The 14,102-nt window shown below is 38.8% G+C and overlaps 1 protein-coding gene across 1 annotated transcript in view; it reads left to right on the forward strand.

The window, feature by feature from the left end:
• Positions 1 to 14,102, forward strand: part of GUCY1B1 (guanylate cyclase 1 soluble subunit beta 1) — a 46,086-nt gene that overhangs the window by 16,039 nt on the left and 15,945 nt on the right. Inside the window, exons 3-5 of the mRNA XM_054165532.1 lie at positions 1,142 to 1,242; positions 2,272 to 2,390; positions 7,404 to 7,601. Of these exons, the coding sequence (XP_054021507.1) occupies positions 1,142 to 1,242; positions 2,272 to 2,390; positions 7,404 to 7,601 (418 nt within the window). The remainder of the gene's footprint in view (positions 1 to 1,141; positions 1,243 to 2,271; positions 2,391 to 7,403; positions 7,602 to 14,102) is intronic.

Raw genomic sequence — 14,102 nt, forward strand, 5'->3', positions numbered from 1 at the left:
CGAAGTACATTCGAAGCACATAAATTAGAGTATGAGTATCTACAGATGTTTCCTCTTCTGTCACTGGTTCTGCATAGAGCACTGTATCTATAGAGAGTCATTGTAGGCAAGTCTACAGAAGGTGAACAGCTATTATTAAAAATACACTGGGAAAGAAGGCTGTTCATCACCAGATGAGGCCTTCCACAAAGAGAGTATGGCTTCACCAGAGACCACGGTGTGTCCTCCTGCACATCCAGCTCTCTGTGATGAAAGAGAATGTGCCAGGGGATGAGAATCAAATAGACAATGTGACTTACATTTGCGCTAGGGCAGAGTTGGGGACATATCCTCTGGCATACTCTTATGTGTGGCAGGGCCAGCCACACATGGCTGGGGTATATCCTGCCTGTGAGGATGCTGCTTTTCCTCCTCCCAAGAGCTTGGGCTCAGCCACTACTGCAGCACAAGTGGTCTGGCTTTTGTGTTATAAGCACATGGGGTAAAACAGGGAGACACTTGTGGGCCCTCCTTTAACTCATGTGCCAAATGCAAGGCTTGACAGGTGCAACAGTTCATTGCTTAGGGATATCAACATGTTTTCCTCAGTTGATATCCCTAAAAGAAAATAGCCTACAGAATTGTGCTGCCTTTTGGATAAGCTGCTGTCTCAGTGTTCAACATGAAGAGAATAAGAAATAATCCTGAGAAACAAAGGGGTAGTGATGTTTTGGTTTGTGGTGTTCTCACTTAGCCATAGTTGTAATTATGCCTGTGATGTATGCGTAAGGCTTGTGTTAAACTCAGGGTTGAGAATTGTTTCCTTTAGTGAAGAAATTTATATTTTTAACATGCTTCAGCTAAGTGATGACACTTTATTCATGAAGAACTGATGTGCAATGTGAGAACAAGGCCTTACAAAATCCTAGCACCTTTCCCCACCCCCGTCTACTGGATATGTGCAGAATTCTCAAGACCCAGGTATTGGAGTAGGTACCTACATCTTGTACCTACTTCTTAAAGGTAAAACCTGAAAACTTATTTATTTAAAAGACTAGTAACAAACAATGTATAATATATATAATACAGAACTGATTTATCAATATGGTGCTTCTTCCTCAATCAAAAAAAATTTATTTATTTTTTTTTTCCTTCTCTTTAGGAAGGAGGCACAGCTGGATGAAGAAGGACAGTTTCTGGTTAGAATAATTTATGATGATTCCAAAACATATGATCTGGTTGCAGCTGCAAGCAAGGTTCTTAGTAAGTAATACAGAAATATTCTGTGCATATTCATCACAAAAAAAAATATGCCCCTGAAAAAAATCATGTAGCAGAGAAAACCAGGAGGTAGTACAGAGAAAGTGAAAACAGGGTATTGGTCAGAGAGGATTTTTTAAAATCTCAGAAGAAAGAATTTTATTTCATTTATTTATCTAAGATCCTTTTCTTTGTTTTATTCCTTGAAGTGTTTTTTATTGCTTCCAAAGTATTACAAGTCATAGGTACACCTTAAATTGCCATAACAGACCCCATCTACAGAGCATGGTCAGTGTTACAAGCAGTCATGAACTAACACTATAGTGCTGTAAGTCACTGTGCCACTGTAACTACCCTGCCCATACACCCAGGTTTCAACCACTGCTGGAAGAACAGCCCATGAATGCATCCTTGTTCTGTCTGCTGAACAAGCATGCACGTACAGAAATGTTTGTGCTGTGTATCTCCTTTTGTATCTACTATTGATTTGAATTGCATTAATTTTCAACCACCATAGCTCTGGTCTGGAATTTAGAAGGTAAAATTATGTCCTTCACCATTTCTTTATCTGCAGACTCAAGTATCCTATAAATTTGTTCTGAAGCAGTAATTAGCCAAGAACCCACAAGACTAGGATGGCTATAGTAATGCTGAATTGGTGCAGCTGATGCAGTCTGATGCTGTTGTAAATCAGAAATAACTCCCTTGAGGCAAGAACTACTATCAACTGAGTTCCTTTATTTTGAAGCAGTGATTTCTCACCTGTATTGAAATCTAAATTGCTATACCTGCATGAAATCCACAGTGCAGTGAAGTCATGATGGTGATTGGTAAATTCTAATGAAATTCCTGTATTGAATACTCATCATTTGCCACATGGGCCCTGACTCTTGTTTTTCTCATATTCTTGGCCCACTAAATCTGGGTAGAGTTTAGGTGCTGTCTTTGTAATTTATGAATATGAGACTAAAGTAGTAATCAGTGTGTGAAACGTGGCGTTTGGACTGAGTCATGTTTTGCTGTTTTAACTAGATCTGAATGCTGGGGAAATTCTTCAGATGTTTGGGAAGATGTTTTTTGTGTTTTGTCAAGAGTCCGGTTATGATACAATTCTACGTGTCTTGGGATCAAATGTCAGAGAATTTTTGCAGGTAAGAGTTTTGTGCCAAATTATTTCAGATACCAGAGGTAAGGTCTAATCTGTTGATTAGGCTGAGATTTGGAAATATGGGTTGTTCTGTATGATTAGATGGAGATTTACCAGTTATTTGTGGAGAGGTGTCTAAAAACTGTGTTCCACATTGCTTTTCACTGCTCAGCAGTTTTGTCATTGTTCTCTTTACCTCTCAGTTAATATATTATTCATTTACCTGTTTGAGTAATAATTTTCCCATAGCATCTTTGACTGCTCAATTTCATAGAAAAGAAGTGAGAAGGCATGTGAGCTGGGGTTGCAGAAATCTGAAATTCCATTTGAAATTCCAAAGAAAAGTTTTGAAGATAATTTTTAATATGTAACAAAAGTATAAAGTTCAAGAGATGTGAAAACACCACTTCAAATTGTCTGTCTATGTGTGTGTGTGTGTGTGTTAAGTGAAAAGGCTTGTTTACACTAACAGAAAATGTCCTGTTCAGATTCACAAGGTATTTCTTCTCCCAAGTTCTCTTGACTAATTCTAGATACTGGTTAATTCTAATTGTACATTACATACACAGCTAGGACTGATAAACAGCTTATCTCTAAGACATCATCCTTCATCCATGAACTAAGGGTGGGATAGAGTAGCAGTGCCGAACAGCAGATACTGGACTGTAAAACAACTGAGAATGAAAACTATATTTCAAGAGCATGAAATAAATGTAGCGACTTCTCTAAAGTGTGATTGTAGGTGTAGAAAAAAATGGTCTTCCCTTTTTTGTCACCTGAAAATTGCTGACTTCCAAATAACACTTCAGATTTAAGATTTGTGAAATATATCACTTTTGGGGAGAGCTGTATGCTTTAACGAGTTTAAAAGCACTGAACTGAATAAGATTTCATGGGAGATTACCCAAAAGCTGAGTGACAAGGTTCTACTGACATTCATTATAATTTAGCAGCTTCTTGTCATTTGTTCCCTTAAAATCTCTACAGCAATAGTAAGTGAAAAGAGCACAGTGCAGTTTGCTGAGTTACTAGAATATTTACTTTTATGTCTTGCTACCTGCCCCAAAATCTGAATTATTCCAGAGCTTCCTAGATTTAGTCAACTCACGAGTTCTTGTACAAATCCCATGGACTGTAATTGCCAGGCAGACAGACAGGGTATGTGTGTGCTCTGACATTTGCACGCCATCTGTGACCTGTATACTGTTGTCTGTCTATGGGATGTGACATCCTTTATATTTCATAGCTTCAAGCACAAGCTGCCCTCAAAGTAAGCCTTCAGATAAATGTAAAATTTAAAGTTGATTCGTGTACTGAAATTGTAGTTATAGTTGAAAGCAAGAATAGAGGAGAAGGAGGAAGAAGATGTACACATGGATGGGCCAGTCCTTCCGTGTTTCTTTCCCTTATGCCTTTTCCCATACTTTTCCCAGTTTCTGGTTAGAATAATTTATGATGATTCCAAAACGTAAGATCTGGTTGCAGCTGCAAGCAAGGTTCTTAGTAAGTAATACAGAAATATTCTGTGCATATTCATCACAAAAAAAAATATGCCCCTGATAAAATCATGTAGCAGAGAAAACCAGGATGTAGTACAGAGAAAGTGAAAACAGGGTATTGGTCAGAGAGAATTTTTTAAAATCTCAGAAGAAAGAATTGTATTTCATTTATTTATCTAAGATCCTTTGCTTTGTTGGATGGGCCAGTCCTTCCCTGTTTCTTTCCCTTATGCCTTTTCCCATATACTTCTTTTTCCATTCCTTAACATGTGTGACGATGAAAAGACTGGACATGTTTGTAGTGTACACCAAATGTCTATAAAAGCATGAGCGGCTTACATTTATCTTCTTTTCACAACAGTATTTTAAGCTGCTTTGTTTGAATTTCAGTGTCAACAGATGACATTGGCTATTATATACTCCTGTAAATTTTAACAGAACTAGTGTATGAGTAGCTGTGGCAGAAATGTACTCTATAGCTTTTTATTATGATGGGAAGTCAACATTATCTGTAATATATTATTTTTCTGTCTTCCAGCAGTCAGATTAGGTCAGGAACTATATACTTACTACAAAAATAGGTGGAGATTTGGTTTAATGTGCTGTCAGAGTCTTAAAATACATCATAGGGTCCCAAAAGATGCTTCTAAAAATCTAGACTGAGTTCAGGATGCATGAAATCATTAAGGGCTGCAGCTTTTCAAAGCATGTGAAAATAAACCTGATATTTACATTCTGCTTCCCTTGCCATCTCAGAGAAAATTTGGTTTATTCGTAGATGAAACACAAAGTTCACTTAAGAGGAAAAAGATAGCACAACTAAATCGAATATTTATACTTTCTATGAATAACATACACAGAAAAATTGCAAATAATAGTGAAAGGTACTGTGCCAAAGAGAAGCAGCATGAAGAGGTGCCTCCTGAGAAGCCCAAAGTATGTTTTTATGTTCTGTTTGGTAGCTTTCTACTGAATAAAAATCAAACACCTGAGTAGTGGTTAATTCTCTGGTTTATGGAGTCATTTACTTGGCTACACTGTTGTTCATAATTGCAGTGCAATCAATTTCAGGGGACAAGTTTCATTTTTAGAAAAGTTTCCAGATGCTCTGTACCACACAATTACATGTCTTGGTATTTCACATGCCAGTTACAACTTCTTTGCTTTTAGACAGGCCAGGATCTGCCTGATTTGTTATCACTGCTTGTTCTTGCTTGGAGATTCCTTTGTATTTCACCATAGAGTTGATCATGGTTGTCTGAAGCTATAGAATTAGTGTCTTGGGTCTTGGCATAAGCTCTGGCATACATCTGAGCAATCTCAGCACCAAGAATTCAGAGACTGAGCTTAACCTAGTATTTATTATCTGTACCTGGCTGTACCTCTGGCCCACAGCAGGTGACTCATTCATTCTTATAGAAGCTGCAGTATTGATTTAGAATGGATCAAGCACAACATAAAATAGGACTGTGGGTATAAATGGCAGTGTTAAATGACAGGCTCTGAAAGTGATTTCAGGTTCTTGATCTGGAAGCAAATCTCTGTTTTCTTGACTATTGTTGGAGCAAGGTTCTGAATATGGTAAGCTCTTTGCTCACCTCGGAGTCAGTATGCCTGGGGAGAAAAGATGCACTGGGGGCTGGAAAGCATCTGCTGTACATCCTGGGCAAATTACCCACTTTGGATGATTGTAAAGGCTGTAGGGCCTTGTGAAATTGCTTGGACAAAGTCAGCAGTACTGGGGTAGTAGAGGGGCAAAGTAGTCTTGCAGAATGGGGCTACAGCCATTTATTAGCAGCACTTGCACCAGACTTAAGTGTTACTGGTTAGAAGAACAGCTTATGAAAATTCTGTCCTTGATATTGGACATTTCCCACAACAAGCTCCTGCAATTCTTCAAGTGTTGATGAATGTGTAATTTTATTATTGTCTTTTCTTATGTATCTCCTTAAGAGATATTTTTTCCCCCTGGTCAATATATCTCAGCTGTTTCTGAGGCTTGTGTTTGAAAAGAGCAATTCTGCACCCAGGTAAGGAGGTTGTGGGGTACTTCCTAGGAGCTAATCAGTTTGCTTGCTCTTATCCACACTTCTCAAAGCAGTCTCTTCCAAGCTCATTATCTTGAACCCTGCAAAGATCCTACAGAATTTGCCTTCAATCATTATGCTTTTTCTAACTGAATGTTCACTAACAGCTGGAATGAATTGACTCCTCAGTTGCTGCCTCTTCAAGTTTTAATTTGGAGGTGTTGATGTAAGAACAAAAAAACCTAAAAGATTGAAGGAGAAAGTTCTAGGCTGAGTGTGCATCCTATGGAATTAAGTTCTAAGAATCTCAGTTCTTCTGGAGGCTTCCCAGGAGACTAGGCAGCTGTTTGAGCACTTCACAGCTCACAGGAAATGAAATTCAGTACGCTTCCACAAATTTGATGATTGGCAGATGCTGATGAAAGGTGGAGAATGGCCCAGGCATCACACTGAAAATATTTTCATCTCACTTGTGCTGTCAGAAAACAATATGGAAAACAAGCCTGGTAGCAGTTACTTAGGGAAGTGAAAGAACAACATTTGAAATATGCAGTAATGTTCTAGGTTTAAGATTTAAAGGAGCGGTATGAGTTTTACAACATAGGTAAATAACTGTGAGTTGCAACACTCTCCAGCAAACTAGGTTGCTCTTTCTGTGTTTAGTATACAATAAATAGCAACCTGGAGCCTCGATACTTGCTTCACAATGAAAGTTGGAGCTAGTATTGTGTTCTGAGTGTGATTTTGATCTCATTGTTCTCTTTGATCTCTTTATAAGGTAGCAATTTGTCTGGTCAAGATTTAAAATTAAATTCATAAAATGTCCAGGACAGCAGCTGGAAAAATACAAGACCTGTTCTCTTTCCTGAGTAGCCTTTGCTATTACAGCAGCTGTGACATATTCTATGTATTCTGTGGATTTTTTCAGCTACTTTCAAGGAAAATATGTAGTTGATGTTCACCTTTCAAGCATTTAGATCTCTACTTTAAAATTTGAAACTTTAGCAGGCCCTGTAAATTGTCATGATGTCAGAACTAGCCTGTTTCATTGAGAATAAGGAAAAAGATTGATGTTTATTCAGACAGAGTTACTTGTATTTGACACCTAAACTCACGTCTGAAAAGGAGATTACAGGGACTAGAAGTGGAAGGGATGAAAATGGATGAGGTAAAGGATTGAGAAACACAAACAAGATCTTTGATCATCAGAGCCTTTCAAAATGCAGCATAACCAAGCATTAATTCTTACTATCTGGAGTAACTTTTAATAGTGCTAATTTTGATGCCATTCATTGTCCAAATATTGCCAAGCAGACAGAAAGAGCATTGCAAACTACCTGAAAAGCCTGCTGATGACAGTTCTACAAGTAACAAGGCAAACACACAGGGAATGGGGTCAGGAAGATGAAGTTCAGATTGGACAGATTATGTACTTTCTTCAGAAGTAATAAGTGAATACCTTGTAATCATATTTTTAATTTCTTCTTCCAGAATCTGGATGCTTTGCATGACCACCTTGCTACTATTTACCCGGGTATGCGAGCCCCTTCCTTTAGATGCACTGATGCGGAGAAGGGGAAAGGACTCATTCTACATTACTATTCAGAAAGAGAAGGGCTCCAGGATATTGTCATTGGAATCATCAAAACAGTAGCTCAACAGATCCACGGTACAGAAATAGATATGAAGGTAATGTCTGAAGGGATGTACACACTGAAAGTTTATGTCATTAGGATGAGACCAAGAAAATCAAAAGCGAATGATGGCAATCAATCCTTTTTGTTGTTGCTGTCCTCTGTGTAGCAGTGTCATCAGTACTGACTCAGAAAGAGCCATCATCATTTTCATTGCTTTAGGGAGAGGCCAACCACATGTTGAAAATGCAAGTGCTAATTTGCAAACAAACCCAACTGGGAACAGTTCAGAACAATATCCCTGTATTTGAGGAAGGAGATGACGTGTACAGAAATCAGATACAGGTTATTTGGGTGCTTTTTTTCCACTTTATTTTGTATTTGATATGCATTTCTTAATGTCTACTGTGTTCTGTGAGACAGACATTTTGTCTCTGTGTCCTAGGTTCTTCATCTCGGGGAGACCTCATTGCTGTCTACAGCTACCTGAAGGGACAATGTAGACAGGTGGAGGTCAGTCTCAGGCAACCAGCAACAGAACGAGGGGACACAGTCTCAAGTTGTGCCAGGGGAGGTTCAGGCTGGATGTTAGGAAGAAGTTCTTCATAGAGAGAGTAATTTGCCATTGGAATGGGCTGCCCAGGGAGGTGGTGGAGTCGCTGTCCCTGGAGATCTTCAAGAAAAGCCTGGATGAGGCACTTAGTGCCATGGTCTAATTGACTGAATAGGGCTGGGTGATAGGTTGTACTGAATGATCTTGGAGGTCTCTTCCAACCTGGTTGATTCTATGATTCTATGTGCAAAATGTGAAGTTTATGTGCATTGACAAGCCAAGCTGGTGAGCAGCATTTTTAATCCCATTCTGCATGCCAGGTCCTTCCCAGAATCAAGATATGTTTGCGGGTCTCATACTACCACTCTGTGGGAGTGGGGCTGGATATACACACCTACAGCTTCAGAAGTGGAAAAAGTGTTCCTCAGTCCCAAGGTTTATATAACGTCATGTGTGCCAAATCACTTGTAAAATGGGAAAGAGACTTCTGCTTAGTGTCCATACAGAGCAACAGAAGGATTTAATTGATAAGGCCTTGCGTATGTAATGGTATAAAATCAGAGCTTGATTCAAAGTGCAGATATATCTGGGGAAAAATAGCAGATGATACTTTTTGGTGTTACAAGTGTTGCAGCTTATACAAACCGCTTTTCATGAAGTAGAAAAGAATTTAAGCAGGTAGAGCAAGCATTTTTTAAAAAAAGTATTCCCTCGTCATACTGAATTTCTGGGACAGTTTCATTGTATACTTCATCAGAAAATACATTCCAGTTTCATGAGTGTAATCACAAAAACACGATCTTGGTCAGGTAAGAGATATACAAAGAATCCAAAGAAAAAGATATTTGTACAGTTAAATTGGAGTATTTGCTGTTTACATTTCTTGTTACAAGGCAGCTCAGGTTTGTACTGAATGGCTAGTTCTATACCACGGTGGTAATATGCTTGGTTTCCTTGTGTTAAAGTCTGCATTGGAGAATCCACAGTTCAAACTTTCACAGCAGGTGTTAGTAATTTGATACGGAAGGATGCAACAAAATCAAAACAATTCTCTCCTTCGGTCTGTGTTTATCCTAAGTGTTGAGACAGGCAAGGAGGATCATATTGGAAAGTTGGCTGCTGCAGTGCTGAAGCTGTTGCTTGACAAGCATTTCTTCTGGTGCCACAGGCAGTTTACATGTTCCACCTTTTCTTACTGCTCAAACTTGTCCTACAACAGCTTCTTCAGCTGTGTCTTTTCAGCTGTTGGTAAGCTATAACATAAATTAGACTGAGGAAATGATCTGGATTCAAAAAGTAGAGGGTTTTTTTGAGAAGTTCAAAATAGCAGTTTGGGATTTTTTTAGTTATTTTTACCCACCTCTGCAGCTTGTCCACACAGACAATGAAAGCCTCCTTCTGTTACTCCATAGGTCAACTATTAATCCTTAATGGTACAGAGTGAGGGTTTGACAGCAGAGTAAGTCTGCCATTGTGGTATCTGGCTAGTTTTACACTGTTCAGGAAAATGAGAACAGGAGCAAAACATTGGTTTTTTGACTGGTTTCATCTCAGTCCCCTGCCTCATAATTTAGTAAATTAATGCTTTGGTGTTTCTGACTGTTACTAATGCATTGTTTGACACAGAACACAGAAAAACAATGGAATTGCTTTTCACACCCTCAGATTTTGTGGACCAGTCAATGCTGCTTATATTAAGTTTTTTATTTGGACTTTAGCTAGAATTTTGCTTAGGAAAGAAAATTTTTTTGGGACCTCATATGAGCATCAGTGCCCAGCCCTAAGTGGTTAAATTTTGTTACACAGATTCACAGAATGGCAAAGGTTGGAAGGGACCTCTGAAGGTCATTTTGTCCAATCCCTGCTGCTCAACAGGGCCACTGTTGCTTTGGACTATGTTCAGACAGCTTTCAGCTACCTCTAGGCATAAAGACTACAAACTCTTTGAGCTATGGGTGCCAGTGCTCAGTCTCCCTCACGGTATAAAAGTTTTTCCTTTGATGGTCAGACAGAAACTCTTGTGTTTCTGTTTGAGCCCATTGCCTCTTGTCCTGGCACTGAATACCATTGAAAAGAGCCTGGCTTCACCCTCTGTGCACCTTGCCTTCAGATATTTTTACACATGGATAAGATCCTCCTGAGCCTTTTCTCCAGGCTGAACAGTGCCAGCTATCACAGCATTTCCTCTTGAGAGAGATGCTGCAGTGCCTTAATCATCTGGGTGGCCCTTTACTGGACTCTCTTCAGTAGCTCCACATCTCTCTTGTGCTGAGGAGCCCAGAGCTGTACTCAGCACTCCAGATGTGGCCCCTCCAGTGCTGAATAGAGGAGAAATATCACCTCCTCAACCTGCAGAGAACGCCTAAGAAATCTTACATGAGGAAAAGTAAATATTGAGAAAAGCACATTGGTCTTGTTTTGTCACAGTTTTGGGGTCAATTAAAAAAATGTTTCGTTTTATCATGTTTCTGCAGTTTCACACAGAACTACTTTAAATGCATGTATGTGTATATATATACACACATGTTTTTCTAAAATACAGTAGGACTTTCTAGAATAGTGTCCTTCAGGAAATGTGGCGTTTAACACCTAAGAGTATGTGTGTGCTGAAGGCAAGTGGGAAAAAAAAGGCGTCTCAGTTTTTTCTCTGTTAAACTCTGTAGTAGCTTTGAAACAAAACCAATTTTTTTCTTCAACTAGGTTTCACAATTCAGTTGAATAGTTCAGGAAAGTCTAAGTTGACATGAATTGATTAATTAGTTCAAATCCAATTTCCCTTTCACTGTTAGGGTAATCAATTGTTACCTAAATAGACCTCTAAGATTACATTATTTTTGCAGCCAGTATTGTCCCAAGAATTGTTGCCAACTTTGAGAATATTTCAGATCTGGTGTTCTCAGTGTGACAACAAAAAATTGTCATGGTGCTGATGACCAGCTTTGGTATGAGATCTCGGTTAGCAGCCCTCTGGCTATGCCTTCTCTGTTTTCACTTGTCAGAGATTGTATGTAGATGTGAAGGTAAAGTCAGGACAGAGATTCCCTCAAGGCTACAAATGGTATAGGTCAACAAAGAATGTAGAATCCTACAGAGCCCAAAAATCTTTTGGGAAAACAAACTTCTGAAGTTCTGTTATTATCTGAGAGCAGACTTTCAAAATCTTTCTTTTAGAAAGGGAAGATGGTTTACAATATCAAATGAGAAAAGGCCAGGGAACTCCCTGACAAGATGGTAATTTCTGACTGTCTCATTAATAATGGCAGAATAAAAAAAAAAACAAAGCCAGAATGGAGAGCTGACCTAAAATCTTCTTAGGTACTTGTGGAGACAATCTGTCCTGATCCATACATGAAAGTGCTAGCTGTGTAAGAAGATACTTCAGTCGTAGAGCATAATCAGCCTCTGACACAAGGGCAGCAGGAAATTTCACTAGCTCAGGACTCAGAGTTTTCTGCCTTGAAATCAGCTGCCATGTAGAGACATCCCCACAATTTTAACTTTGGGTGTGCAAAGCTAAGAGTGGTAATGTTTCCACAGTGAACTGCTTGCCTCAGGATCACTGTGAAACAGCTGCAGTGAGATTTGTCAAGGAACGTTGCACAGTCAATTTTGATCAGAAGAGATCGAGAATTTAATCCATTATTGACCTTTAAATGGAAAAGACTTGTATTAATGTTCATGATTTGATGGAAAAAGATCTCTGTCCAGTGGCATTCTGTTTCTCCACCATGCTATGATTGGAGTGTACATTGGGCATAATTCTCATATGTATGAAATTGAGTGTCATAGATACATTTAACGGGTACTGAGTCTTTGTTAAACATGCTGTGTCATAAACCACAAAGTCACCTAAGGGTAACTGAATTATTCTTCCCTTAAACATTGGTGTGACTTTTCAATTGTCTAAGAAAGGACAAACTCTGAGGATAGATCTTCTGGAAAGAGTAAGCGTGCTAGCAGTTAGATTTATATATTCCTTTTTGAAACCAGGAGAGTGATGTTTCCCTTCAGTTTTTAACTGCAGTTACTATGGTGATTGAAATTTTAGATGTCATGAACTGGTGTTACTTCACCAGCTGTGACTGCAGCAGGAAGAAGAATTAGGCTTGATTCCTGGCATTGTTGCTTCTGCTACAAGAACTTTCATTTGTCAGGCATTTAACAAAGGCTTCTTCAACAGTATTTCAATGATACTGAAATTTTGTGGCTTGCAAACTTTGCTTGAAAAATGAAACAATAGATTAAGTTCTGTCCTAGAGAGTATCGTGGGCAAGTCCTTATGCCAGATAAGTATCAAGCCAATTAGCTTGGATCTGTAGGTACAAGGGGGAAGGGACACCTTTTCTTGTGTTTAGCCCATTATTCACTTGATGCACAAATGCTGTGTACTGGTAGAACAAGCATTTCTAGATGCCCTGCAGTCTGGTCAAAAATAGTGTTGCAAATGAACTTGAAGATTCCTGGGGAATTTGCAGCTTTGCACTGTTGCTGATGTAATTCTAATCTCTAAAGGTTAGGAAAAATAGCACATTGTGTGTGATGGCAGACTTCATCGCCCGGGGAGGTTCAGGCTAGATGTTAGGAAAAAGTTCTATACAGAAAGAGTGATTGCCCATTGGAATGGGCTGCCTGGGGAGGTGGTGGAGTCGCCATCACTGGAGGTTTTCAGGAGGAGACTTGATGGGGTGCTTGGTGCCGTGGGTTAGTTGTTTGGGTGATGTTGGATTGGTTGATGGGTTGGACGCGGTGATCTTGAAGGTTTCTTCCAACCTGGTTTATTCTATGTATTCTATGTATTCTATGTATCACTGCAAAGGCTTGTAGCATCTGTGGAGGGTCATGTCTCAATCTAAGACATCTTGAAGCATCTACCAGTTCACTTTTTTTTTTTTTTTTTTTTTTGGATAAACACTTCAGTTTTGTTTATTAATGCATCATGCATTTCTAATAAATGGGAAAAAATGGAAGTTTGAAAAACCCATTAGGTACTGCATGACAGCAGGAAAAAACCCTTTAAGTACAGGTACAGATGAGTAACAGAATACTAGTATGTAGTGACTAAGTTGATTATTAAGTGATAATAATATCTCTGGAAGGTGTTGTGCTGTTAATATAAATATTTCCTTGAAAAATATTATATCTTTAACAATGAATTTCAGGGCTGCTTTGCCAAGTTGAGAAGCTTTTCATTCAAACTACACATTTTTTCCAGTTGTGGTAAGAACAACCCTGAAGTGTAAGATTCAGTGGACTGGAAATGATCTGGAAGCATAGATATCCTAGTGATCATTTTCGACAATTTGAAAAAAGTCACTGTGTATAATCTTACCTGGCCTGGGGCACAATAACAGTAATAATAAAATGAAACTGGTGGAAATGCATATGAGCGATAGAAAGTAAGAACTAAGACTGTAATTGCATTCTGTCAGTCCTCAGTATGGCCACAGCCACTCTCCATTTCAGGAATAATGATTTAAAAGAGAGGAAGACTTGGAGAAACTTTAACCCCCAAATTCAGAGGAAAACTAGGTCTCTGTCTACTCTGTTCTGTTTTTCTAGACAAACCTGCCTAACTTGTTATCCTCAAGGGAACATCGCCTCTTCTTTCTGAGATTTACCACTTCATAGTTTCCCACCTCTTTTTGCCACACACTGCCATATGGATTACCCACACAGTTGCTTGAGCAAATCAGGTTATATCATTATTAATATTTGAACTTGCTCGTACATCCAGCTCTAGGTACCTCCATTAGCTGGTAAATTTAGTAAGCTGATCTTTAAGTTACTTAGGCATTCAATAGAAAGACTACTGCAGCACATGGAAAAGAGCACCTAAATCAGGCTCCTGCTTTGAACTCTTGTCAAGAAAAGCCCCTCTTTTCTTTAAATGAATAGTGAAATAGGAGATCAAGGAACACTGCCTTCTTAAATTAAGCATCATTTAGATATAAAATACTGTTTTGTTGTTTTATACTCCTCCATTTGTGCAGGAACAAATGAAGA

This window comes from Dryobates pubescens, chromosome 1, assembly GCF_014839835.1.
Source record: "Dryobates pubescens isolate bDryPub1 chromosome 1, bDryPub1.pri, whole genome shotgun sequence".
NCBI classification, from domain to species: Eukaryota; Metazoa; Chordata; class Aves; order Piciformes; family Picidae; genus Dryobates; species Dryobates pubescens.